General features: G+C 40.7%; 3 protein-coding genes and 1 pseudogene across 4 annotated transcripts in view; 3 read left to right on the top strand and 1 right to left on the bottom strand.

The window, feature by feature from the left end:
- The window catches only part of LOC306649987 (speedy protein E4A-like), a 132,571-nt gene extending 124,107 nt beyond the window's left edge, over nucleotides 1-8,464 (bottom strand). The window contains exon 1 of the mRNA XM_079121570.1: nucleotides 7,950-8,464. The gene's annotated coding sequence lies outside the window, so the exon portion shown is untranslated. The remainder of the gene's footprint in view (nucleotides 1-7,949) is intronic.
- Nucleotides 1-27,465, top strand: part of LOC306649989 (guanine nucleotide-binding protein subunit alpha-12-like) — a 350,618-nt pseudogene that overhangs the window by 119,859 nt on the left and 203,294 nt on the right. The window lies entirely within an intron of this gene.
- LOC306650163 (speedy protein E4A-like) overlaps nucleotides 1-27,465 on the top strand; it is a gene marked incomplete at both ends in the record, with an annotated part of 55,680 nt that overhangs the window by 23,767 nt on the left and 4,448 nt on the right. The window lies entirely within an intron of this gene.
- Nucleotides 812-1,517, top strand: LOC306650095 (translationally-controlled tumor protein-like). Its single transcript, XM_079121842.1, has one exon. It carries the CDS (start codon nucleotides 867-869, stop codon nucleotides 1,383-1,385), a length of 519 nt encoding a protein of 172 aa, XP_078977968.1. The 5' UTR covers nucleotides 812-866; the 3' UTR covers nucleotides 1,386-1,517.

The following is a 27,465-nucleotide window of genomic DNA, read 5'->3' as shown; positions in this document are numbered from 1 at the left end:
GAACATCGATGCAAAAATTCTCAACAAAATTTTAGCAAATCGCATACAAAAATCAAGTGGGTTTTAATCCCAGGGATGCAAGGTTGGTTCAACATCTAGAAATCAATAAATGCCATTCACCATATCAACACACTTAAAGTTAAGAATCCCATGATTATTTCAATAGATGCAGAAAAAGCATTTGATAAAATACAGCACCCCTTCATGCTCAAAACACTAGAAAAAATAGGGATAGTGGGAACATTCCTTAACATTGTAAAGGCCATCTACGCTAAGCCCATGGCCAATATCATTCTAAATGGTGAAAAACTGAAAGCATTCCCCCTAAAAACTGGAACAAGGCAGGGATGCCCTCTTTCACCACTTCTATTCAACATCGTTCTTGAGACTCTAGCCAGAGCAATTAGACAAACCAAAGAAATTAAAGGGATACGAATTGGAAAAGAGGAACTCAAACTATCCCTGTTCACTGATGACATGATTATATATTTAGAGGAACCTGGAAATTCCACCAGAAAACTCTTAGAACTCATAAGTGAATTCAGTAAAGTAGCAGGTTACAAGATCAATGCTCATAAATCCAATGCATTCTTATACATAAGTGATGAATCTTCAGAAAGAGAAATTAGGAAAACTACCCCATTCACAATAGCCTCGAAAAAAATAAAATACTTGGGCATCAATCTCACAAAAGAGGTGAAAGACCTCTACAATGAGAACTATACAACACTAAAGAAAGAAATTAAAGAAAACCTTAGCTTTTCCGCCCGCTCCCCCCCCCCCCCCCCAGCGCCGCGCCGCTCCGAGCTCCGAGCTCCGGGCTCCTGCTAAGCTAGCGCCGCCGCCGTCTCCCTCCAGTCGCCATCATGATTATCTACCGGGACCTCATCAGCCATGATGAGATGTTCTCCGACATTTACAAGATCCGGGAGATCGCAGACGGGCTTTGCCTGGAGGTAGAGGGCAAGATGGTCAATAGGACAGAGGGTAACATTGATGACTCGCTCATTGGTGGAAATGCCTCCGCTGAAGGACCCGAGGGCGAAGGTACCGAAAGCACAGTAATCACTGGTGTTGACATTGTCATGAACCATCACTTGCAGGAAACCAGCTTCACAAAAGAAGCATACAAGAAGTATATCAAAGATTACATGAAATCAATCAAAGGCAAACTTGAAGAACAGAGACCAGAGAGAGTAAAACCTTTTATGACAGGGGCTGCAGAACAAATCAAGCACATCCTTGCTAATTTCAAAAACTACCAGTTCTTTATTGGTGAAAACATGAATCCAGATGGCATGGTCGCTCTCTTGGACTACCGTGAGGATGGTGTGACCCCATATATGATTTTCTTTAAGGATGGTTTAGAAATGGAAAAATGTTAACAAATTTGGCAGTTGCTTTGGATTTATCATCTGTCATCATAACTGGCTGCTGCTTGTCATCCACACAACACCAGGACTTAAGACAAATGGAACTGATACCATCTTGAGCACATTTATTTTGACCGTGATTTATTTCGAGTGGAGGCATTGCTTTTTAAGAAAACATGTCACATAGGTTGTCTAAAAATAAAGTGCATTTAAACTCAAAAAAAAAAAAAAAAAAAAAGAAAACCTTAGAAGATGGAAAGACCTCCTGTTCTTGGATAGGCAGAATTAATATTGTCAAAATGGCCAGACTACCAAAAATGCTATACAGATTCAATACAATTCCAATTAAAATCCCAATGATGTACCTTACAGAAATAGAGCAAGCAATTATGAAATTCATCTGGAAGAATAAGAAACCCAAAATAGCTAAAGCAATCCTCAGTAGAAAGAGTGAAGCAGGGGGTATTGCATTACCAGATCTTCAACTCTACTACAAAGCAATAGTAACAAAAACAGCATGGTACTGGTACCAAAATAGACAGATCAATGGTACAGAATAGAGGACACGGACACAAACCCAAATAAATACAATTTTCTCATACTAGACAAAGGTGCCAAAAATATGCAATGGAGAAAAGATAGCCTCTTCAACAAATGGTGCTGGGAAAACTAGAAAACCATATGCAACAGAATGAAATTAAACCCCTATCTCTCACCCTGCACAAAACTCAACTCAAAATGGATCAAGGACCTTGAAATCAGACCAGAGACCCTGCATCTTATAGAAAAATAATTAAGTCCAAACCTTCAACTTGTTGGCTTAGGATTAGACTTCCTTAACAGGACTCCCATAGCACAAGAAATAAAAGCAAGAATCAACAACTGGGATAGATTCAAACTAAAAAGCTTTCTCTCAGCAAGGAAACTATCAGTAATGTGAAGAGAGAGCCTACAGAGTGGGAGAATATCTTTGCCAATCATACTTCAGATAGAGTGCTAATTTCCAGAATATATAAAGAACTCAAAACACTCTACACCAAGAATGCAAATAACCCAATCAAGAAATGGGCTAAGGAAATGAACAGACACTTCACAGAAGAAGATGTACAAGCAATCAATAGATATATGAAAAAATGTTCAACATCTCTAGTAATAAGAGAAATGCAAATCAAAACTACACTAAGATTTCATCTCACCCCAATTAGAATGGCGATTATCAAGAACACAAGCAACAATAGGTGTTGGCGAGGATGTGGGGCAAAAGGTACACTCATACATTGCTGGTGAGGTTGCAAATTAGTGCAGCCACTCTGGAAAGCAGTATGGAGATTCCTCAGAAAGCTTGGAATGGAACCACCATTTGATCCAGCTATCTCACTCCTTGGCCTATACCCAAAGGACTTAAAATCAACATACTACATAGATACAGCCACATCAATGTTCACTGCTGCTCAATTCACCATAGCCAGATTGTGGAACCAACCTAGATGCCCTTCAGTTGATGAATGGATAAAGAAACTGTGGCATATATATACAATGGAATATTACTCCACCATGAAGAATGATGAAATTATGGCATTTGCAGGCAAATAGATGAAATTGGAGAATATCATGCTAAGTGAGATAAGCCAATCTCAATAAACTAAAGGACGAATGATCTCGCTGATAAGCAGATGAGGACATATAATGGGGGGTAGGAGGGGTTAGCGTTAGGGTTAGGGTTAGGTTTAGGGTTAGGAATAAGGAGGGTGGTAAGAATGGAGGGAGGAAGGACTGTATAGAGGGAAAAGAGGAGTGGGAGAGGTGGGGGGGAAAGGAAAAAATAACAATGAATCAAACAACATTGCCCTATGTAAATTTATGATTTTTAATTAAAAAAATGTACCCTGGCACATTAATATTATACAGACAAAGGCTCTCTCTTAAACAAATCTTTTGTCAATTAAAAAAAAATAATGGAGGAAGAAGGACTGTATAGAGGGAAAAGGGTGGGGGGAGGGAAAAATATAACAGAATGAATCAAACAACATTGCCCTATGTAAATTTATGATTTTTAATTAAAAAAATTAAAAAAATAAAGAGTTAATTTTTTTTGTTATGTAGCCTATGGAAATCTTGAAGTGAGTCAAGATATATATATATATATATCTAAATATATATATCTAAATATATATATCTAAATCTGTCTTCCAGTATAATGTCACTGACTAGAGAAAATTTTTAAAAATATGTCAGATAAATAAAATTACTGTATGCTTTTTGGCAAAAAAAATAATAATAAATAAATAAAATAAAATACACAGACAAAAAATAAAGTGGAGTCCTTCAAGGTTCCAGAAAAGATGTGAGATACTAAAGTAAATCTCCTTCCACAGTTCCCCATGTCTGGAAAGCATCTTCATTGACACATATCCCCTCTGGAGATAAAGAAACTGGAGTGGACATGGCCCTGCAGTAGGTACCCTGACACAATGACCCCACTTCCAAGGAGCACAGCTGTGGTGCAACGTCCTCACTGTCTTCCTCCAGTGACCTATGGCCCTGCATCAGGCACAGCCACTGATACCAGAGCAACAAAGAGACCTGTGTCACAGAATCATGGAGGCTTCTGTTGACTGCAGCCATCTTCTGTGGCTGGAGATAAGCACGAGCTCCTGAAGCTCAAAGGCAGAGGAGAAGAAGAAGATATCCCATCACCAAGGTCAAACATAGTAAATGGCAGCCCTCAGCACTCAGGGGCCTTATCTGTCTAAACATGGTAGCAATGAGAGTGGACTGTCCCAAGTTATACCTCACACATAGTGACAAGTACAGAATTTCATCTGGGAGGTTATCAAATCAAAAAAGATCCATGCAGAGTGGCACATGCCTGTAATCCCAGTGACATGAGAAGCTGATGCAGAAGAATTGCAGGTTCAAGGCCAGCCTCAGCATCTTAGAGAGATCTGTCTCAAAATAAAAATGAAAGGGTTAGGCATATGACTCAGTGATAGAGTGCCCCTGGGTTCCATCCTGAGAGCCACACACACAGGTACACCCATAAGCACTCAAAATAATAAAAAACAAATGACTACAATAATATCAAGAGTGTTCCCAACAAATACTTGCTCATATATACTTACAAGGAATAAAAAGAGCATCACTCTTTTGAATACAGTTGACAGATTTGTTTGTTCCAAATACATCTTCTATGACTTGTTGACACCTGGTTTACAGAGGAATATCAGTGCACAGCCAATTACACTTGTCTTTTTTCTCAAATGATGGATGGATTATTTAGACGTGAACAATGAAATAAATGGGCAATGGAAGTATACATGGTCCAAGAATAAGATTTACCAATGTGTTAATTATTTAAAAAGTAGGACTCAAATTAAAATTTGTGGAAAAACCCTCACTGATTCAGTGCAGGTAATGACAGTCAACGTTAAAAAGTGCAAATAGGTCAAGTAGGTAAAAACCACTTTGAGGGCTGAGGTGGAGCTCAGTGGTAGAACACTTGCCTAGCATGAAAAATGCCCTGGGTTCCATCTAAAGTACCACACAACAATGCGGATGATAATGATAAGAATAAATTAAATTTTAGGACTTCCTCCCTCCCCTGAACCCCTAGTCCTCAGTTACCTTTGCTAGCAGTAAACCAGTAGCCGTGTCTCCTTCCAGGGAGAGTCTGTACATGAACAACACATTATATTCTGGGGAAAAGATCAGCAAATGCCATACAATGTCCTCACCTTAGCACACAGGAAACCACCCTTTACTGTTCACAACTTATTCTCCCTCTCTCCCTCTTTTTCCCACCACTGTGCAATCTACTTCACAGCCAGCAGTCAAAGGGCAGAGGTCAGGCAAGGGGTCTGGGCCAGTTTTCTCTGGCCTGGGCACTATCAGAGGCCCAGGGAGATCAGCCTGCCACAGATCAACTCCAGGAATCACTCTCTCATGTAAAGGTGAACAGCAGGCATGAAATGAAGTACAGTTCACCTAATCAGTGACCTCTGGACACGCATAGTGTTCTCTGAGGTTTCGTGTCTAGGAACAGCACCATCACGAAGATCCCTACAACTGCTCCTTAGATGCACAAGTTAGATGAACAGGGAAAAAAGGGTCCATATAATCCCAAGGGCTCAATTGATTCACTTTCTCACCAACAAAATGAGCTGCTTCAGGGCTCGGAACGTGCTCATGGCAGATGCTTTCCTGGCAACCTGGTTTCCATCCCTGGCACTGAAAAAAAAAGTTGAATCCCCAGAACCAAAAAGGAAAATAAAGGGCGTAGCACACAACTGGCATAGCTCTAACTCATTAACAGAAGGACAAATAAACTTGTTTATACTTCTAATAAAGTAGAAAATTCTCTGAAACTGATATAAAAATAGCCAATCAGTACATGAAAGGATGGTCAACACCATTAGTCATCAAAGAAATACAAATCAAAACCATGAGATACCACTCCCTGCTCACTAGGATGCCTATAATCACAACGTCTGAGAATAATGTGTTGGTGACAATGAGAAATTAGAATACTTCTACACTGCTGGAAGGAAAGTAAAAGGTACAGCTGCTCAGAAGTCTAGTAGTTCCTTAAAAGGTTAAATGTACAGATACCACATGACCCAGCAACTCCACTCCCAGATGCATACCTGGGAGAAATGAAAACACACATCTATACAAACACTGTGTGCAAATGTTCTAAGCAGCATTATTAGTAATAGTTCAAAAGGAAAAACTCAAATATTCACCAATTGGTGAGTAAGTAAATGGGGTCTGTTCCTTCAATGTAACCTTATTCAGTCATAAGTACTGAGTAACATGGATGGACCTTGAAACATTATGCTAAGAAGCCAGACCAAAAGGCCACAGAGTGCATAAGAACACCTCTGTGATGCCCAGATTAGGCAAATCTAGGGAGGCAGAGTGCAGATGAGGGGATGGCTAGGGCTGGGAGACTGGGAGGAGTGAGGAATGACTGTTAAGGGGTACAGACAGGACTTCTTTTGGAGGTGATGAACTGTTCTGATGTTGATTTTGGTGATGGTTGCATAACTCTGACATGCACTAAAACCCCTTAGTTGTATCCTTTAAATGGGTGGAACACATGGCATGCAAATTACATCTCAATAAGGTTATTAAACTAAAAAGGAATAGGTGTCAAACAGAAAAGACTACTCGTCACCTTTCGTGCTGACACATGCCACGACTGACACAGGACCTATGAACAACTGCCAGGGGGACCCTGAGGACACTCAAGTAACTGAACCAGACTCCACCTGCACAGCCTAACTTCCCTCTGTGCATGGCATTCAAATCAGACTGCAAATCCGCTTGTCCAGGAACAGGGAGGGTCAGAAATGGAATCCAAAGAGGTGCTTTGTGAAACATGATACAAAGAAGTAAAGAGAGTTAATATTTTCCCACACAAGTGAGGCTGACTCTGAAATATAATTTTAATCAGTAGAAGATCTACTCAATCAATGAAAGAGTATGGCTTTCTCTTTAACTTTTTATGCTTGTACCATTGTTCTTATTCTATGCCTGCTATATTCCGTTTATGTGCATTTCAAGTCATAAGCAAATATAATGCGAACCATCAGGACTCAGAAATATGCAACCAGTAAAACAACAAACTACATGTCTGCTAAGTTACTAATAAGAGAATTTGTATAATGTGGATTAACAAGATCAACACACACTGAATTTGAACCAAGAGGGAAGGAAATGAACACAGATGCAATGATGTTCATGGTGAGCAATGATAAAACTGAAAAGGAGAAATCCTGTGGTCTTGTAACTAAGATTCTGTAACCCACAGCAGAACAATGAAAGACAGCACTGAACAACAGGAAGTGATAATGACCCTGACCCATCCCTAGAGGTATTTTACAGAAGGCAGTGCACCACTTGGCAGGACTGCCAAAGATTTAATAGTCCTTGGCAGGACTATTAAAGATTCAAGCCCAGAACCTGTAAGCAGTGGAACTGGGGGACCTTGAATTTAGTGCACCGTTGAGTGCTTGTGTTTTTCATCGGTTTCGTGATATGCACGTCTACACAAAAGAAGAGGGAAATGATCCCCTGGCCCTAAAAACTAGAAAGTTCCTGGAAAGCAGCTGCGAACGCTTCCTGTTGTGAAATTTCTTCCCCCTTGAGAATCTACTCCTTCAGGACCATGCTATTACTCCTTGCCCACACCCTTTGCCAACGGACTTCAAGCACCAACGCCGCTTTCCACTCGTGGCACTCATAAAGGCAACACATACAGGCGGATCCTTCCCACTTCTCGAGAAATCTGCCACCCCCGCTCAAGAAAGGCAACGAGGGCATTATTTTCCAACTTTCGTCTTGCAGGCAGGAGCTCGGCTCTCCCGCGCAGAGCGGCCGCCACGCGAGGGCACGTGGCTCGAGGGCGAGTTCGGCAATAACCGCCCCCCCGCGTGCCAGGTCTCTCCGCTGCCCCGCGGGCGCGGCCCCTGCCCGCGCGCAGTGACGTCTGGGTCTCAGACGCCGCCCCGACCCCGCCTCCCCTTCCTGGCCTCGGTATGACACCTGTACAATGGGGACAGCAACAGCACCTACCTGCTCGGCGGCGGTGAGGACGAGGCAAGGAAAAGTAAGACCAGCGCCGCGACCGCGTCAGCTCCCGGCGGATGGCGACTCTTGCCAGGGTCTCAGGTGACAGTGTGCTTCCCTGCTCTTCGTCGCGGTCCAGGACGACACTCGCAAGAACAGCTTGAAGACCAAGTCATCCCTGGGAAGTCCCAGCGTCGCCAAACCACACACTCCCAGGAGCGTCTCAGGCTTGCCTCTGGGCACCACGGGTAAAACGGCCTCCACTCCGCGCAGGCGCACCGGAGGGAACACTGCGCATGCTCGCTCGCTTCAGTGCAGGCACTGGCTCCCTGAACCCCACTCTGGTCCTCTGCCCTCTGCGCCTGGGCAGGTTTGCTGACCAGGTGTCTTGGTAGGTGGCTTTTACTTTAAGAAAGAAACCAAAATCTTATTTCGGAAATGAACCATCCTCATGAAAGTCTCTCTCTTGAGAAGGTCAAGAACCTTCATGCCTCTTTTTTCATAAGGAAATGTTTTATCTTTAACAAGGGGTAATCTCCTATATTTGTCTTATCATGACTTTTGGAAAAGCAAAGACCTTTGATAGCCTTCTCTGCTTGTTCTTTTAAGTTAACTATTTGCAAGTTACAGGATGCAGTCAAGAAGAGTTGGCACTCCATCAATATCTTAATATTAAATTGGAAAAACCTATCTTGAATCTATCATTTTTCCCAATTGAGTCATACCTTCCTTTGTTTCTCAGTTTTTGGCCTGATTTTCTTTGGTTCAAGTAAAATGATTTATTTGATTTGCATAAAATTAATATCTTTGCATTTATCCTTTGCCACTCTTGCGTATTGTTTTGGCCAGGTGATTGTTCAGGAATTTGGATAAGTGTTAGAAAGTTCTGAGGTCTTCTATTCTCCAACTGAGAAGTAAATAAATTACTTTTTAAGATATGGAACACACCAATTTCATTATGACAAACCCATATTTTTGTAGAAGCCTTATTAGTTGAGCAAATAGGTTTGTCTTTTCTTTCTATTCTGGTAGCAGAATCAAGTGTAGTGTTGGAGTTGACTAAAGACTTGCACCTTTTAAGTGCCTGAGGGGAAAGTAGGACAGACATTTGGAGTGTTGTATTTTTGTGTTTGTTACGGCTTGAATACATACTGTCCCCCAAAAGTTCGTGAGATCAAGTAACAATGTTCACAGGTGAAAGGATTGCATTGTGAGAGCTGCAGTCTAATCAGTGGATTAACTAACTTGATGGATTAATAATTTGAAAGGACTACTATACTGGGTGTTAAGTGTAGGTAGATGAGGTGTGACTGGAGAAAATAGGTCCCTGGGGATGATATGCCTTTCGGTTGTATATTTTGTCCCTGGTGTTTTAGCCACTCTCTCTGCTTCCTGGCTGCCATGAACTGAGCAGCAGGTGCTACCTCCACAGTGTCTCACTTGGGCCCAGAGTAATGGTTTGGGGAGACCATGAACTGTGATCTTTGAAATTGTGAACCCCAAATAAAGTTTTCCACCTCTGAATTGTGCTTGTCAGGGATTTGGGTAACACCAATGAAAGGCTGATTAATAGGATTATAAAAAATATCCTTGTTTTGTCATTTGAAAGGATTAATATTATGTTGCAACTTGCTTTTAAATTGCAAGTATAAAAGCAGGCATTGCTTCAAACCTGCAGGAGAAACACCTAATGAACCTACACCAAGATTACACATGGCAGTCAGGCAAGGTCATGCACATCTATATGCCCAGTGACTAGGGTGCCTGAAGCAGAATTCAAGTTGGAGGTCAGCCTCAGCCCTTAGTGGGACCCTGTCTCAAAACTAAAACTTTAAAAAGGGAATGGGGATATAGCTCGGTGGCAAAGCAGGGATTCAATCCCCAATGCTGGAAGAAGAAAAGATAAAAAATAGTCCATACTATAAAAATGTTTACCCAAACAGATGGCGGAACCCATCCTAGATAGAGTTCAGGTTCCCTGGAAATGCCACCTCTGACTGATAGAGGGAAAAAACACAGAAACACTCTTCTTGAAGTCCCAATCCAATCACCATTTAACCTGAGGGTCATTTGGGAAGGCACCTAAGAGTCAATTCCTGCTTATTTATGCCTCTCTAACCAGGATTCTGAGCACAACTGACCTATTTCAATTGCAATTCTGAGCAGAACTGACCAATGTCATCAACTGGGCAGGAGAGGCTCCTGCCAGGACCAGTTACGAGGCTGCAGCTGCAGCTGCATCTGACAGCTTTGCCTCTTTCTTCCTCTACTTACACCTGTGTCGTATTTTCTTCTGCCTCTGGATTCCCAAGGGAGCTGCCCAATTCAGGTCTGTTTACACAGACATGTCCACTTCTGGTCTTTCTTACCAAGTGTCTCCTTAGGCCAGAGGCTCTCTATGTGTTCCCTATAGTCCTTCCAAAACGGGCTCCAACCACCTCTCAGCCCTCCTTAGCAACTATTTTGCTCATTACTTTCTAGACCAAAACTGGAGCCTCATGTGAAATCTTTCCACCCTTAAATTCCTTTACCATCAATCATTTGTCTTCCTTTCCCTGTTCCTTCCAAATACCCTCTCTTCCCTCTTTACCTTGTGTTTCCTGTAAAGCTGTTTTCATACATTTGTATCTGAAAAAAATTACCTATCCTTAAAGTCAGCTAAAAATATGAAACCTTCCTGGGCTGGAGGCACACACCTGTGCTCCCAGCTACTCAGGAGGTTATGACAGCAGGATTGCTGGAGCCCAGGAGCAGGACACCAGGCTGTGCAACAGAGCGCAACCCTGTCTGTAAAACAAAATAAAATAAACACCACTGTCTGTGCTGTGTTCCCAGGTCAGTCAGCCTCTGTACCCTGACAGTGCTTGAGGACCATAATAAGATGGCATACTGGATTAAACTTTCTCATCTCGCCTGCATCCTGTCCTAATCCCAATGGACTGACCACCTTAGGAAGGCAGGGTCTTATCCAGACATCCATACATTCTTATAATAACTCAGCTGAATTATTTTCATCTTATGAGTTTATGATATAGTATTGAGTCTACGGTGTGGTCATTATGGCATTGGGCTATAAATAAAGCTTCACTCATTCATTCATTCATTCATTTCTTCAACAAAGCCTTATGAAATGTATCCTCAGTATTAGGGAATAGGAATCTTGGGAAAGAGTTCTAAGAACAGCTTCTTGAATTAGTATACAATGTGAACCAAGCCCTGTATTAGCAAATATGTGGGAAGGGATGACTAGAGAAATACACTGGGGTCAGATCCTGACCCTGGGTGGGGACACAGGTTTGAGCACTTGAAAAAGCTTAAGGGAAGGGGGCGTGGATGGAGATGGGTAAACTGATATCAACTTCACTGGATGATGGTGGTGGGAAGCAGCCTCAGGTGCTCCAGAGGGTTTGTCTTTAACATCAGGGTGTGAGAAGCACCCTTCAGAAGATGTCTGTCCAGCAGAGGCCTCTGGATCGAGGAGTAACTCTTTTTTTTTTCCCATTACTTTATTTTTTATTTTTTGGTACTGGAGATTTAACTGAGGGGTGCTTTACCACTAAGCTACATCGAGGAGTAACTCTTGATAGGGATGGTATAGTCCTAAAGATGGTCAGCCTGAACTCTTTTTTGGGAATCTGACACCAGAGGGAGGTCCTTCCTGGTTTTGTCCCTGAGGAGCATCCTGATTTCTTTCCCCAGCTACTTGGCCAATGACACGGAAGAGGTCGATGAGGCTCTTTAGGCAAGACGTATTTAGTTTCCTTTAGGAAAAGAGTTACATCCAGCATCCCATGTTCCACAGACTGCTCTAGCAATTCATCTGTTCCACGGACTGGAACACGTGGATTTCCAGAAAAGAGTGTGAGGAGGTGGACGGGGCTGCTTGTGAAGTGGGAGGGATGGTTTGGATAGGAGAGACATGGGAAAGTGGTGGTTTTCAGGTGGGATCTGGGGAAGAGAAAGGTCTGGAGGCTGCACAGGGAAGGAGGGTCTTCCTGGGCAGCCATCTCCGTTTGTGGTGGTTCCTTTCTATCCAGATTCAAAGTTACGATCCGGAGCTAGGGGTGTGGGGCTGAGAATACACCCGAATGTTCTAGAAGTCCTGGAACCATGGAGGCCTGAGGACGTTGGCCTGAGGGAAGGTACAAAATTCTGTGTTTCTGTCCTGATGACGGGATCATTTTTTGTCTATTTAGGAGATCCAATGGACCCAACAGCTGGACCCACTCCTGTCACCTCCCACCCACAGCCACCCTCTGCACACCGTGCAGCAGCACAGTCATATACACACAGCATGAATCTCCCAGTCAGCTTCACAGCCTCAAAACCACAACCACACAGATAACCCCCTACAGATGTATTGGATGCTATGAGGCTGCTCAGCGAGACCCAAGACAGAACAGTTTGTAACAGAGGGTGTTTTAGAAATCCTTAAGGCAGAGGAATTGGGCCCAAATGTCAGCAGTAATGAAATCTTAAACTCTTTCCAAATTAAGTATCCCTTAGCCATGAATTTCCCTCTCCCCCTATAAATTAATTGCCATTTTTACTCTCTCCTTTTAATTTATTTTGGGCCATTCATTCCTTAAGGGTACCAATTATGGAGATTTATTTATAACAATGTGACTATGTCACAATAGGATATTCCAACTGTTCACATATTCCACAATGCAGATAAATCTCATTAACTCTATTTTCATCCCAGTTTGCTCTCAGTCAAATGGCTTAAGGCCAGAACTCACTTCTGAGTATTTGCTGTCCACTGACTTACATCTGGATGAAGCTTCTACAATCACTCTTTCCCTTCTCAATTCCGTGGTCAAAAAAGTTTGTCAGAACCACAACAGGTTAAGAAATACTAGCTTTATTGCAGTCTCTTACATAGAACACATTAGAGTTATGGACTTGTTCAGAAGATGAGGCAAAGGTCTTGTTTAAAGAATGTTAGCAGCAGCCATGTTAGAAGCAGGCATTGTGGGGACAAATTAGGGAATAGGGAAGGGATCAGATACCTGCTATCCTGGTTCATAGTGTTGATATGTTAGTGATGTTTGTCACAAAGTTCAAATGTGAAGTAGCTGGCAAGGACCATGGTGTGAGTTAAGTCCAAAGTTCCATTCTCCAGGTGTGTTCTATGCTATTGGCAGAATTACCTCAAGTCTTTGGTATTAAGCAGATCTCTAGGCCCAAACCTGCAATATGAAATGATTTTTGAAATCAGGGTTAGTAAAGTATGAGTATCAAAACCAAAAATGATGGTTCAGGGTTGGTGTCAAGAATGAAGGATCAGAGATAAGACTAGGTTTGTAAGTTGGTCTAAGCTCTAATGAGGACTGTCTCAGGATGGAACTCATCTTCTTTCTAAAGAGGTGTGTCCATGAAGCCTTACAACCTCTCTTCTTTCTTACAGATCAATGGAGAGGCACATTTTCATCAGGATGTCTATGGAGACACAGGGAGTCCTGAGGAAGGGAGAGAGGATACTCTTGTACAGATAATTCAGAAGAACCCAGAGTCTTCTAGAAGGATCTCTATATTTACCCCAGCGTATTCTTGGCAATGAGGTGTAGATATACTGTTCATTGGGGAAACCCCTAAATTTTAGAGTGTTGATTGAAAATCATCTCTGAGGTAAATTATTGAGGTTCTGTATTTTATATATTTAGTTGCCACAGTGTAGTGCCATTTAAAGGTTGTAGGAAGGGCATCTCGCACAGAATTACTTTCAAATATAAAATTAGAACCATAGGATTGTCATAGAGAATTCTACTACATATAATAAATTTTGCTGGTTTACTTTGAACATTTTGGCCATAGAATTATCACTGTATTTATTTTAAATGATTTTGAGATAGTTATTGTTTTGCAAACTTGCTGTTCCTAATTAGTTTCCTGATGGGTGTTTTAACTGATTTATGTGCATGTATATTTCCAGTTTAAGAGAGGTTTTTATTGTTTTATCTATTTTACTTATGTAGCTATTACTTTTATAGCTCAGTGGTAATGTCCAAAACTTGTTGATATGAAATTCTCATTTTATGTTTGGTTTTATTCCTTGAGTTGTTAACATTGAGCTGTTCTTTAATGTGCCTCGACATGTTTGTCTTTTAAAGTGGGTGTGTATTTTAAGAAAATACATGTACTACCTGCTTTTGAAGAGCACGCAGCACAAGGGAAATATATACATCTCACCTTTGTGATGCACATGATTATCAGTGTGGACACTGCTTCTTTCTTGTATAATGCCACTGAGTTTAGCAGGGTTCTGGTCAGTTAATCCAATTCTTATATTGCTTCTCATGTAGAAAATACCAGAAAAGTGGCAGATCTTAAGCTGGAGATTAGAATCAGGAAACAGGGAAGACCTTAAGGGAGACAACCCATTTCAGAGACATGACCCCTAGGGCTTTCAGAAGAACATTACCAGCTGGAATGCAAGCAAGATACTTATTTCCCTTTTTAGGGATTGAAGAAATACTTCCATCACTGGTTTGCTCAAGGAAATGCTAGACAAAATTGGCAGAAGTTCTCCTCCACCTCTTGACAACATGCTAAACTTAACCATCTTCTCATTATGTATTTATAAATTTCCTATGTGCCGTGCTTCAAATGGAACCCAGCTAGATCAGCACTCTACACTGAGCATATCTCTAGCCCAATCGTGTTTAAAAATCAATACAATGAAGCTAACAGCGTCCATGAAAATTGTCAGGTAAATGTGCTAGTAAACAATAATGCGCATAGGATAATACCACTCTGTATTTTAATATGGACATACATGCACAAAAATACTTAAATATTAAAAAGCATTAATAGAATAACTTCTACTCCAGAAGGTGTTTTAGAAGAAAATTAAAATGTAAAATAATATGAACAAGCATTGAAAGGGACATGCTCTTAAGATAGGAAAAAGTCAAACCCCACATAGTGCAGCACATTTTTGTTAGAGAATGCCTGTTTGGTGTTGGGCAAGTCAGGGAGCCTTTCTGCACTTCACTTTCCTTGTTTGGCTTCAGATACCCACAGTTATAGGTCCTAAGTTGTTGATATTTGTCAACCTCTCCAGACTCAGCACCTGTCACTGCACATCTGAATGGGTGGGTCTTACCTTTGATATCACTGCAATACGTCCTTGAGTCAACTGCACTCATCACATGATCAGGTGTGTCAGACACTGGAATAACAGGTCTTTGTCCCAGAGCTGGAATAGAAACTGACATGAATCAACTAGGAACAAAGATGGGGTAAAAGATCAGGGTGAGGAATGGGAAAGAAAACCAGCTCTGCAATACAGGTTTCCAGATGTGTGCCCTCATGGGAGTGGAGAGGGCCCAACTTGTGAGGAAACTGCACAGCAGGTGAATTTAGGGCCCCAGCAGCAGACCCATGCTTCAGCTCCAGTTGTCTACTTATTGTTGTGTGATTGGGAGCAAATTTCTGAGTGCAGTTTCTTTGTCTAATAAAAGGGGGACTAAGTTTGAAATCAAGTTCCATATCTCTCCCAGAATCCCCTCCTGACAAAGTTGAACAGAGTTAGGATGACAAAGGAGAGAGAATTATGAGGACCACCTCCATTATCACAGAGCAAGCAAAGATGTGAAACTTGCATCTGAGAGGCAATAAATTCACAATGGCTATACATTTACATCTATTCATCAGCACATCCAGCACTTAATTCCTTCTTCAGTCTGATAATATTCCCTCGTATGGATAAAACACATTTTGTTTACACATTCATCCATTATTAGACAATGGTGTGGTTTCCCCTCTTTGGCTATGGTGAATCCTGCAGCTATGAACATGTATGTACAGATCCTTGTTGAAGTACCAGCTTTTAGTTATTTGGGCACATACCACTGAAGTCAAATTGTTGGCTTACAGTGGGGTCTGTGGTTAGCTGGACAAGGAGCCAGTAAACGATTTTCCACCATTTTACATTCTCATGAGTGATGTTAACAGAGTTCCAGGTTCTCCACATCCTTGCCAACATTTGGCAACATCCCTTTTTCTTTGCCATCATAGATGGGTTTTCTCAAGGTGGTTTTGGTTTGTATCCTGCATCAATTTTGTCTCCTCCTTGCAAAGTTGTCCACTCTAAGGCACCAAATCAATTCTAGCATTAGGATTGTTTTTACATTAACTTTGATTAACTTTTCATTTTTAACATATAATACATTGTCCAAACAAGTTGGTAAATAGTCCCTTTTATTCACAGACTTGAACTGTATCTTGTAATATACTGTACACCCCTATGCACAGTTCTCTTGGGAAGATAGGAAGACTGGCACTTACTTTTGTGGTTCTTCATGGCACTTAGCTTGATTTATTTATTTTACCTACAGTTGTCACATTGTGTCTATTCATGCCTCTACATTTTTTTTAGGACGTTTGAACAAAAAAGTTTATTACAGCATTAATCAACAGAGCTACTATGAGGAAGCAAACCAAATAACCCTTGAAATGAGTGGATAGAGCAATTTGGAATATAGAAACTACAGAATATTTTTCATGTTAAAAAGTAATAAATTTTTGTAAACTCTATAATTAGGGTAAATCTTCAGTACATTATGTTAACTGAAATATGTCACTACCACATAGAAAAATATGGGAGAACTCATACAAGACAACTAAAAATAAACAAACAAACATGCAAAAAAAACCTTTCTGAACAGAAATGAGAATGACATTAGTGATAGGAGAAGATGGAAATGAGTAATCGTTTACATGGAAATATATTTATTAATTTTTGAGATGTAAGAATTCTACAGATATATTACATGACAATTTGAATTAATATTGCTGAACAGTATGCATTATATGGTGGGAGAGCAAATATTGGTTTGTGTTTTTGATCACAATTAAAATTACAAACAACACATAAAACTAAAAAGATTGTAAAATGTTTTAAAGGTACCTTTAAAATGCTATGGTCTTTATCCTATAAATAAGAAAAAATTCATGAGTATATATATATATATATATATATATATAGAGAGAGAGAGAGAGAGAGAGAGAGAGCATGCATATAATCTAGAATTACTATTGTAATTCTGAGGCAGGGAGGTAATAATTTCAATGCTGTCCTCAATAACTTTGTGAGAACCTCTCTCCAAATACAAATATAAAGGGGCTGGGATGTATCCCATTATTATAGTACCCCTAGATTCTATCCCTATTACATTAACATATTAAAAAAATTACATTACTATGTACATATACGGGATAAGAACTCAATCTGGATAAAATAAAAAATTCATTTAAAAAGGTATACTATTTATAAAAACAAGTAAAAGCATATAAAATTTTATTGGTAATAGAAACAAGAATCATGCATATATTAATTTCAACAATATCCTAATTTGTGAAGTGATAGAAATTGTCATATATTCATAAAATATAGACAAATATAAAACAGCGTTATGTGAAGTGAGGAAACCTCTTCTACAAAATGAAATGTAGGCTATAAAATGAAAAAATAAAGGAAAGGAAAAGTTAACCAGCCATAGATATATTATTTACAAATGCTTTCATATAACTACAATTTGCAACTATCACTACATACCACAAAAGAGCATTTATTGTGAATCTTGACTTTCATTTCACAGAAAATCCATAACAAGTATTTATTTATAAAGAGCACATGTAAGTGAATTTTAATGAATAAATATATGAATAATAGTAAACTGCTTTAGGATATTAATTTATTAAATGGCTTGACCTAGAATTCTCCAAAAATGTGCACATTATCACCTGGATACCTACAAATAACAGAAAACCTTTTAGATCATGCTGACACTCACTAGCAAAGGAGAGTTTGGGTGGTTAATTTAAATGAACTGGGACACCACTGTAGACACACAGAAGATTTTAAAGAATTTTAAAACATGATAAACATAGGGCAGTACATATTCAATAATAACAGGAGAAATAAACCTAAGCTTCTGAAAAATCTTTTCTGCTAGATAACTTCTCCATCAACATTTTGTTGGCTTCTCCCTTGAACTTTGGGCCTCTCAACTGTGTCTTCTTATAGGTGTTGGCCAGAATATTTTATATCACTGAATTACTCTCAGTATCCCTTTTCTAAAGTGAAGAATATATAACATACCAAGAAAGGGAGAGATTAAAACTAAAAGAAATGTCATTAGCATTTTATTTATACCAAAAATTGCCCTGTTTTTCTTGAAAGCACAAATCTGAAAAACATTTTTTTTTTATTTACACCAGAGTTTAAACTTTTATTTCACACCATACAAGGTCAATTATAACACATTAAAAAGTGACAACAGCTATAAGCTGCAATTTTACATTTATACATTGGAAACATTCATTTCAAAAGCTGAACATAATTGTCATATTGTCTGTAACAGCTAAGCTTCAATTAAACTGCTTATACAGATAAAGTTTACTATGAAAAACAATGATTTTGTATCTGGCCACATTCTATGATGCTAATTATTTGAATAACAGATCCTTTGGGAGAACCAAATGATTCAATCTTTCTCACAGTATCTATGCCGTCCCTAACAAACCCAAATGCTACATGCATAAACTCCAAATGTTCTGCTTTGTTCAATGTTATAAAAAATTGAGAATTATTAGTATTCAGGCCTCGATTGGCCATAGAGAGTAAGCCAGGACCAGTATGTTTCACATCAAAGTTCTCATCTTCAAATTTATCTCCATAAATGGACTGTCCTCCTGTTCCATCATTTCGTGATATCTCCCCCTTGGCAAATGAAATCTGGAATTACTCTGTGAAAAATGGAGTTCTTAAAACCAAAGTCCTTCTCTCCAGTGCACAGTGCTCTGAAGTTCTCAGCAGTTCAAGGAACAACATTTGAAAATAATTCAAACATTCACCATCCATACAAATATCAAAAAATACCACAGGATTTGTCTCCTTTGATAACTCTGCTGCCAGAGATACACCTCTTCTTTCTGGAGTTTCAGTGAATTTTGTTGACATTCTTCAAATTTTTTCTTAAAAGACTCAGCCATTTCTTTTGCTTTAAATCTCACTGCAAGTTGTTCCACTTTTGCTTCTCCATCAGCACGCTCTGAAGCAGTCCAAACTAAAGCATTATTTGAAACATTTAGGGGTTTTAATCCCATTGTTTTTGTGATAACATGGTTTGTACACACTTTAAACGCCTGGTCTCTTCTCATTAGGATCCTATAGTAATTCTTCATTTACGCCAAAGAATCCTTACATCTCCAACACCGTGCTCCTGCCACTGACATCTCTATCCCACCTATAAAGTTTGGCTCTCTCTTTAATCAAAATTTCTTCATCCTCTTCTCCAGATTTTACTTCAACCTTTATGACCAAAGGCAAAGTCCCCAGAATTACTTGAAGCCAAATCTGCAAATGACATTCCTCTACCACTTCCAAATCCAAATGAAACTGTTTTACTCTCTACTTGGCTTGTAGATTCTGTATCAGTTTCCTTTCTAGTAGACAAAACTACAGGTTTGTCCACAGTTCCAGAGGAAACAGATGATGAACTCATAGGTTTGGTAATAGAATCAGGTTCTTCAGATTTACAGAAAAATGCTGCAATCACCTCAGTCACACCTGTATACACATTGTCAGTTGTGCTAGTTACTTCCTCACTCTGGGATTTCTGAGCTTCCTGAACTTTCTGAAGCTCTGACTGAAAGTCTTCCCCATTTCCATTGTCCTCATCAGTATCACTGCAGACTCCCCAAAAAAATGTAGGTGGGAGCTTTAATGAATGCTTTTGCTTTCTCTTCAACTGTTGGCTTATTTTCCCAAACAATAACACATTCTTTCTCATTATCTTGCGCCAGCGACCAGAACTGATACGGCTGCAGCTCTAGCGGGGCCCACCATGCCTATTGCCTGGGCGGAACATTGCCGCCTGCCGCTTCCTGCTGGGGCCCAGGGTCTCTGGCGCCTGACGCGGCCCTAGGGGGTCGGCACCTGGGTCGCCGCAACATTCCCCGGTAGCCACCCGGTACCCACAGGTTCGGGGGCGGCGCGCTGCCGCCGGGCAAGGAGAACCGAGCGCTGCGGGCACGTGATTGGGCAGGAACGACCTGGGCCCGGCCGGGGAGAGGTGCGGGGCTGACCCGCGGCGACCCAAGCCCGCAAAAGGCCTGGGGAAGTTGTCGGGGACAAACCCTAGGCACGCCACCCTAGCCACTTGTGACGGAGGCCCTCACTGAGAACGAAAAGCGCCCGCCCCTGCGCAGGTTCTGTAACACCGCTGCTGCCAGGAACAGTCCCTGAAAAACATTCTTATAGTTTCCAGAAGATATTCATCAAGGGAAGAAATAATAATAATAATTAATTAAAAATTGTGAAGGGAAGTTATGCATACTCAGGAAGACCAAGTTTCTGTAATTCTCTAACATCACATTTCTGTGTAAGTTTTGTTGAGCTGGCTGAAGGCATTTCCACTCCTCTTCAGTGAAGTCAATGGCCACATCCCTGAATGTCAACAGCTCCTCTGAAAACTTTCTGCTTAAAGCTCCCTGCTTTCATTCAGGGCAGTGTCTCTGCAGTTTTTTTTTTTTTTTTAAACCATTCCTGGGTGTTCAGGAGCCAGTCCTTCTCCCTAGAGTTCTTCAGCCCCTGCAGAGCAGAGCAACCTGGGGCTCTTAAGCAGGAGAGTGAAGCCTAGAGCCAAATGGCCGATAGAATGCCTCTACATTTTGTGTTTTCATATTTTAGATGATTTTTTTTATATACTTTGCCAAATTCCCTCCAAAAGAATGCACTGATGAGATCGTATGCTGTAGTCTGTATCTCTTGAACAAATCTAACAATTGATCTCACATACATTCCTAAAATGGATCCAAATTTCTAAGCTTCTGTTATCCAGCCTCCTAAGCCTGGATTTGAAACTTGATCGGACTTGCCTCATGGGGGAAAAGGACAAATTTTTGTTAGGCTTAAGTAAAAATCAAACACTGGAGAATTAGATTGGTTAGACACTATTATCTCTGCAGAATGCTGTCTCAATGCCATGTAGTCATCTGCTTTTCCTAACTATAGCACCCTTACCACTTTCCAAAGAGGAGCAGCAAATGAAGTCCACCATTCCATTTGTATGCTTTGTAATGCAGAATCCAAGAGAAATAATGTGTCACTTAGTAGACTAAAAAGTATTTCCAAACATGGAAAAACATCCTGAATGAGAGAGACAGCACACATGCACAGTTACAGACATGAAGTCTTAGGAGCTCACCCCACTAAGAATACAGAGTGAAAGTAGGGCCACTGCTAACATACCTCTTTTTGGCCACTTCTATTATAAAATATTGTTTTGTGTATTTTCCCATGAGAAGATATACCTTTTAGCCAATCTCAGTAAGGTAGTTTTGGTTGATTCACAGGCAACACAAAAATTTCAGTAATTCTAAATGTAAAAATTTTTCATTGCTTTCCAGTAAGTGATTAAAATCAGAATGCACTAGGTACTGTGTTCCCTAAGGACCATACATTGAAGAATTTGTCACCAGCTTGTAGTGCTATTAGGAGGTGGGGGAAATTTAAAAGGTGGGATCTAGCATTAGGAAGTCATCAAGTCAATTAGGGTGTATCTTGAGGAGATATTGGAATATGGGCCCCTTCCTGTTTCTCTTTTACCTTCTTGACTACTATGAGATGAATGGATCTCCTATGCTACGTGCACCAATCACCATGTTCTGGGCACCCACAGGCCCTAAGCAATAGTTCAAGCAACCATGGACTGAAACGTCTGAGATCATGAGCCATAATAAGCCTTTCCTCCTTTTAAGTAGCTTATTCAGGTATTTTGTCACAGAAAACTGACCAACATTCTAGATTATGCCATGGAAGCATCTCAGACACATCCGTGTCTTCAAATGAGAAAGGTATTGTCCTTGGGCACAATGTGTGTCCTCAAGGATATTCCTTGAGGAACATAGGCTGGTAGAATGGCTGCCATCTCCAAACTAGGTGGTTGCTGCACCAGAGAGAGAAAAGGGCTTTCTGCATATTTCACGTTAGAAATAATCTGCACCAAAGCTAACAAAGGAGATACTGACTCTACAGCTGGGAAATATAGACTGTTAGAGCACACAGAGGGGTGGAGCATACTTGGGTGGAGCATTTGGGGGATTTCCCCTCCTATGCTAGCCCATGACTTCATGTATACAATAAAGTCAGTCCACAGACTCCCCATGACTTTCCCATGGTCTGAAACATTAAGAAAGCCTTGAATTAAACATTCAGCCTTTTGCAGATATCCACATCCATCATCAAGTCATGTAGTCTGACACACTGTGTCCTGCCATCTAAATATTACTTACCTAGTAGTAAGTGGTGGTTCATTCCACTGAGTGGGCATGTAACTCATCAGTGTTCTCAGCTCATCTGTGACATTCACCTCATCCATCAAAAATGGGACCATAAATTATTCTATTTTAGTCCTTGGTTTCCCCACTCCCCTCCCACCCCCATTACCCTTCCTTTACTGGTCTACCTTCCACTCATTTTTAATTGGTGCTTTGTAAACATACATAAATGCACACAGTGTAGTTTATGCATGCACATAGTGTGATTTTATTCTATATTTCCTCTTTCTTGTCCTTCCCTTCAATCTCCTACTCTGCTGAGCTTCTCTCTATGGTATCTCCTCTCCCCTCCCCCATCTTTTCCCTTAACTTTGCTGTTGCTTCCACATATGAAAGAAAACATTAGACCCTTGATTCTCTGAGTCTGGCTTATTTCACGTAGCATGATGTTCTTCAGTTCCATCTGATTTACTGGCAAATGCCATAATTTGATTCTTCATTGCTGAGTAAAACTCCATTATGTGTATGTATGTGTGTGTGTGTGTGTGTATATATACACACACACACACACCACATTTCCTTTATCCATTCATCTTTTGGAGGGCACCTGGGCTGATTCCCTGTCTTGCCTATTGTGAGTTGTGATGGTATAAATAGACGTGGCTGTATCACTGTAGTAACCCACCCAGCAATTATTTTAACAAGCCCTCTTGGTGATCCTGATGCACACGATAAAGTTTGGGAACCACTGGTATATTATTTCTGGTATAGTAAGTTTTCCATCACTAGTTTGAATGTAGTTTTGTCTAATCAAGTTCAAAAATGTGTGGTTGGGGAATGAAACACTAAAATAATGAAAACCATTATTTATGCCTAAACATAAGTGCACTAATTATTAGACCATGAATTAAAAATTATGTAATTAAAAAAAAAAATGGGACCATAACTAGCATTGCTACCTGGAAGTGTTTGGGTGGCCAGCAGCATCGTGGCCAGCTTTGCTAAAGTTGAGCATGGCCTGGGTCCAAACCCTTTCTGATGGAGTAAAAGTGACAATGGTGACAGAGAGAGCACATGTGCAACTTCCAGGGGACACCTCTTTGTGTGCTTCTCTACATCAGTTAGAGAACAAAAGCCATGCTTGGATGTGTAGAAGGCAAATAAGGAGTGGAAAGCCATCATTACCACGGGATCAACTCTCACATCAAATTCAGACCCAGAATGGGAGCCTCTGCATCTCACCTCTCTCAGGTTCTCTGCACTAGGACCTCCAGCTACTATGTCTCCTTAGATATCCAACTCTGTCCTTTCTACTCAAGGACATAGCCAGCTCCCCTACATCCCCTCTGGCTCTGTCTTGAAATTCCCCAATTGAGCAGTGAGTGGGGCTGACCTTTCTCAGGGATCTAAATTGCTAAAGACTGATATTCCACATATTTTGCCCTCTTTTTAACTGTTTCATCTGGGACAGTGAGTCTTGATCCTGTGAATTCATGTTGGTTAGAAGTGGAAAAAGTCCACCTGTGGCAGTCATTCTCTTTTCCCAAAGCTCTACTGGTTCTTTCAGTCACAGAACAGGTATTTATCTTCAAGGTCCAGAGGTATTTATCTTCAGGTATTTATCTTCAGGTCTCCATAGAAGACAAGGGAAGTTGAGAGGAAAAGACAAGGCAGGGTAAAGACGAGGCATTGGAGTATATGGAAGGAGCTCCTTTAAAGGCTCCTATTCATGTGGATTCCAAGACTCAGTGAGAGGCTGACCCCCACCAGAAGTAGTATATGATGCTTCATAGGGTTCCCATCAGTAGAGGATCTGAGGACTAGCACAGTCCTGTCCTGTCAGGCTCTCATTGTATCTTCCTTTCTCCAAAAATGTTTCCTCTTTATTTACTTCTAAAGTGATTTCAATTTCTTTTCTTCTCTTTTTGGAACCAGGACTGAACCCAGATGCACTCAACCACTGAGCCACCTCCCCAGTCCTTTTTTTTATATTTTATTTAGAGACAGGGTCTCACTGAATTGCATAGGCCATAATTAAGTTGCTGTGGCTGGTTTTCAACTTGAGATCATCCTGCCTAAGCCTCCAGAGCTGCTGGGATTACAGGCATGTGCCCCCACACCTTGACTAATTTCAATTTCTTTAGGATTCCTTCTACCTTCTCCAAACAAAGATTTAGAATATTTTCATTTCCAATTAGAATCTATGAGGCAAGAGTCAAGAAACTGCACTGTAGTGTTCCTACATGTGACCTTATGCTAAAAGGATGGTATTTGCAAAGCACATCTCTTCACTCTGTTATCTCCCCAGTATAACTGTCATTGTTGCTACATGAGACGCATCCATAGGAGGAGAAGAGAAGTGGAGAGGTGAAGGTAAATATCAGACAAAATCTGAGTTGTCACTCCACTTTTGGACAAGGTACCCATGTGTATTAAGCATGTCTAGACCAGGTGGCCAGCATAGACTGGAATTTGCAAACTAGGCCTTGAATTTGGGCCAAAAATTTGGGACTTTTCATGGTCTGGAAGAGAATTTTAGTTGGAAAACTAATATGTATCATGGATCATTTAATGAGCAGGATGAGGACTGAAATATGTGCCAATAGGCAATTTGTCATTGTGGGAAGTCATAGAGTGTACTTGCAGAAGCTAAGATGGTTCCTAAGTCACTAGGCTATACTATCATGTGGGACCACCTTATATATGTGGACTGAAACATTATCATGTGGCATGTGAGTGTACTAAAAAGCTCTTTACTACAAGGGACAGGGTGAACTTCTGAATTGCTATGGGAAGACCCAAGCAGCTCAGATGCTTAAAGGCATCATGAATGGACACAAGATAAGCACAGCATCCAGGAAATTGTTCTTCCACAGCAACAGAACCTGCTTCCTGATAGTCAGGGACTTTCCCACCAGGGAGACATTCAGAGGGCAGCCCGGGCCTGTGAGGGATTTGTTGAGGAACTTATGGTCACTTGGAAAGTTGCTGGGTCCTCATTCAACTCTGAATATCCATGACTGCCTCCAAGATAGGCACTCACTCTCAGCGCATTACATGAATAGACCTTCACTTCCTCCCAATTGGCATGGGATAATCAGAATAATGTAAGACACTGAAATACAAAATAAAACCTCAGGAACAGCATGAATAACAAATGCACTTCTTGTCATTAAGGTCCAAAATGTCAAAAGGAAGACTTTGAGCTTAAATGTGGAAACAACACAATGCCCACAGAGGAATGAACAGATAGACAAATGATGTAGTCTATAATTCTGTTATTTAGCCTTAAGAAAGAGGGAAATTCTGATCCTCCAGATCCATAATGTAGGCTCTTGAGAACAGTGCACAAAGTGAAATAAGCCAGACATATAGTGACAAATACTGTATGAGTTCACAATCTACAACACAGATGAAATACTGAGGTTATCAATTTCATAGAGACAGAAAGTAGAATTGTGGTCAGTAGCAGCTGTTAAAGGAGAAGTGGAAGTTAATGTTTCATGGGTGAAGAGTCTCTTTATGGTGATGAAAAAGTGCTGGAGATGGATGATGGAGTTCTTCGCACAAGAGAAAGTTACACTCATGCACCACATGATGACACTGTGGCCAATGAAGGACCCGTGCACCATATACCTGAATTTGTTTCATAATATGATATAATATAGTGAGATTATGGCCATATCAGTTGGTATAAGAGCACTGTACAATGTTTTTGCAATGATGAAATCATTCTATAACACATTTTCATGAATATATCTCCATTATTAATATTAATATTATGATACTGGAGCATAATTGATGTCACTAGCTTCTACACTTTAAAATGGATAAAATAGTAATACATACATATATATATATATATATATATATATATATGCACATTTTTGTGGACAGAAAGGAAAAAACATGGATTGATGGATTGGATGCCCAGCTAGAAAGCAGAAAGCTGAGTTAGGAGGTTTGGGAGCAGCTCCCCAGTTCCACTGGGTCCTGTGTCACATCCCATGAACCTCCAATCTTCTCAGCAAACACTATATTCTGGTTTGAATGGGAAATGTTTACATTTGTTTCTTTATCTGTATGTAACATTTTCCATAGTGTGCATGAGTGATAATGAAATATCCAGGTCAAGAGCAATATCTGTGCTCACAACTTTGCTATGTAATCTGAAGAGAGATTAACTGGAATTGAGAGGTTGACATGAGGTGATCCAAAAACTCCCAGAAAGTGTAGATACTCTGTGAAGAGTGTGAACATCTGTAGGGTTTTCTAGGATTTTAAGTCCTCAAAGGGACTCCAGGTCTCAAGGATACCTAAGGACAGATGATGTGTCCCCAGGACAGATTTCTGAAAACAGTGAAGGCCAGTGACACTTAGCAGAATTGATTTGCTAAAGTGAGTGTTTCCATTTAACTTTTTCAACTGATAATTCACCATACGTGGGATCTTTAGTACATTTTTAGCTCACTCTTTGGTGGTCTTGTCATATCTGCTCTCCCTAGTCTTCCTTGCCATTCACCTTCCTCTTCCACCACACTGAGCTCTGAAATGGGAATGCCAGCGGTAGGAGAATCCAACATGTTTAGAGTTGAGAATGGAGAGAAGAACCCATGATCTGGAGAGAAGTGGAAGAGGCAGTCAGAGGCCTGTTGGATAGTTTGGCATGGTGGACAGAGTTTCATTAGTAGCAGTAGAGACCAAGTCCTCTAGAACTCTAGGATAAGTGCACACATCAGTCTGGCAGTTTTCCTTCAAACTGGTTGCCAGGTTGGAATGGGCGATGACATTAAAGGCTTCCACCTTTCCTGATTGGAGGGGCCAGACTCCATGTGTGATTGGTAGTGCAGTGGCAGCAGTTTGTCCTCAGGGCTGTTCTTCACTGCTGATTTCTCCCCTGTTTGGAGAAGACCTAACATAATCCTATTTGACCATCTTTCAGAATAAAGTTTTGCCCAGATCAGAATCTAGGATTTGTATAAGGGAAGAAAGAATTTGGGAGAACTTACAGTGGATTGCCAATCCTCCTCCCTGTTTGAATAACAGCTTTCCCAGCTGAGCATCTCAGAGTACTTCCTGGAGGTGGTGATGGGTGATGAAGTCCTAGGACCGTCAGGTGAGGGATCCAGAGTGAGAACAGATTTGACACGATTACTGGTAAGGAGGAAGGGGAAGAGAAGCCAGAATCGATGGACTCAGGAAGACTGCTTTTGAAGTTGAGAATAGGACATGG

This window comes from Sciurus vulgaris (genome assembly GCF_902686455.1).
Source record: "Sciurus vulgaris genome assembly, chromosome: 18".
Classification (NCBI taxonomy): Eukaryota; Metazoa; Chordata; class Mammalia; order Rodentia; family Sciuridae; genus Sciurus; species Sciurus vulgaris.
Note: the sequence above shows the minus strand (reverse complement) of the source record. Positions and strands in the feature narration are given on the sequence as shown.

What these genes read in the sequence shown, in the direction of transcription:
- LOC306650095 (XM_079121842.1), top strand. Translation starts at nt 867, where the DNA reads ATGATTATCTACCGGGACCTCATCAGCCATGATGAGATGTTCTCCGAC.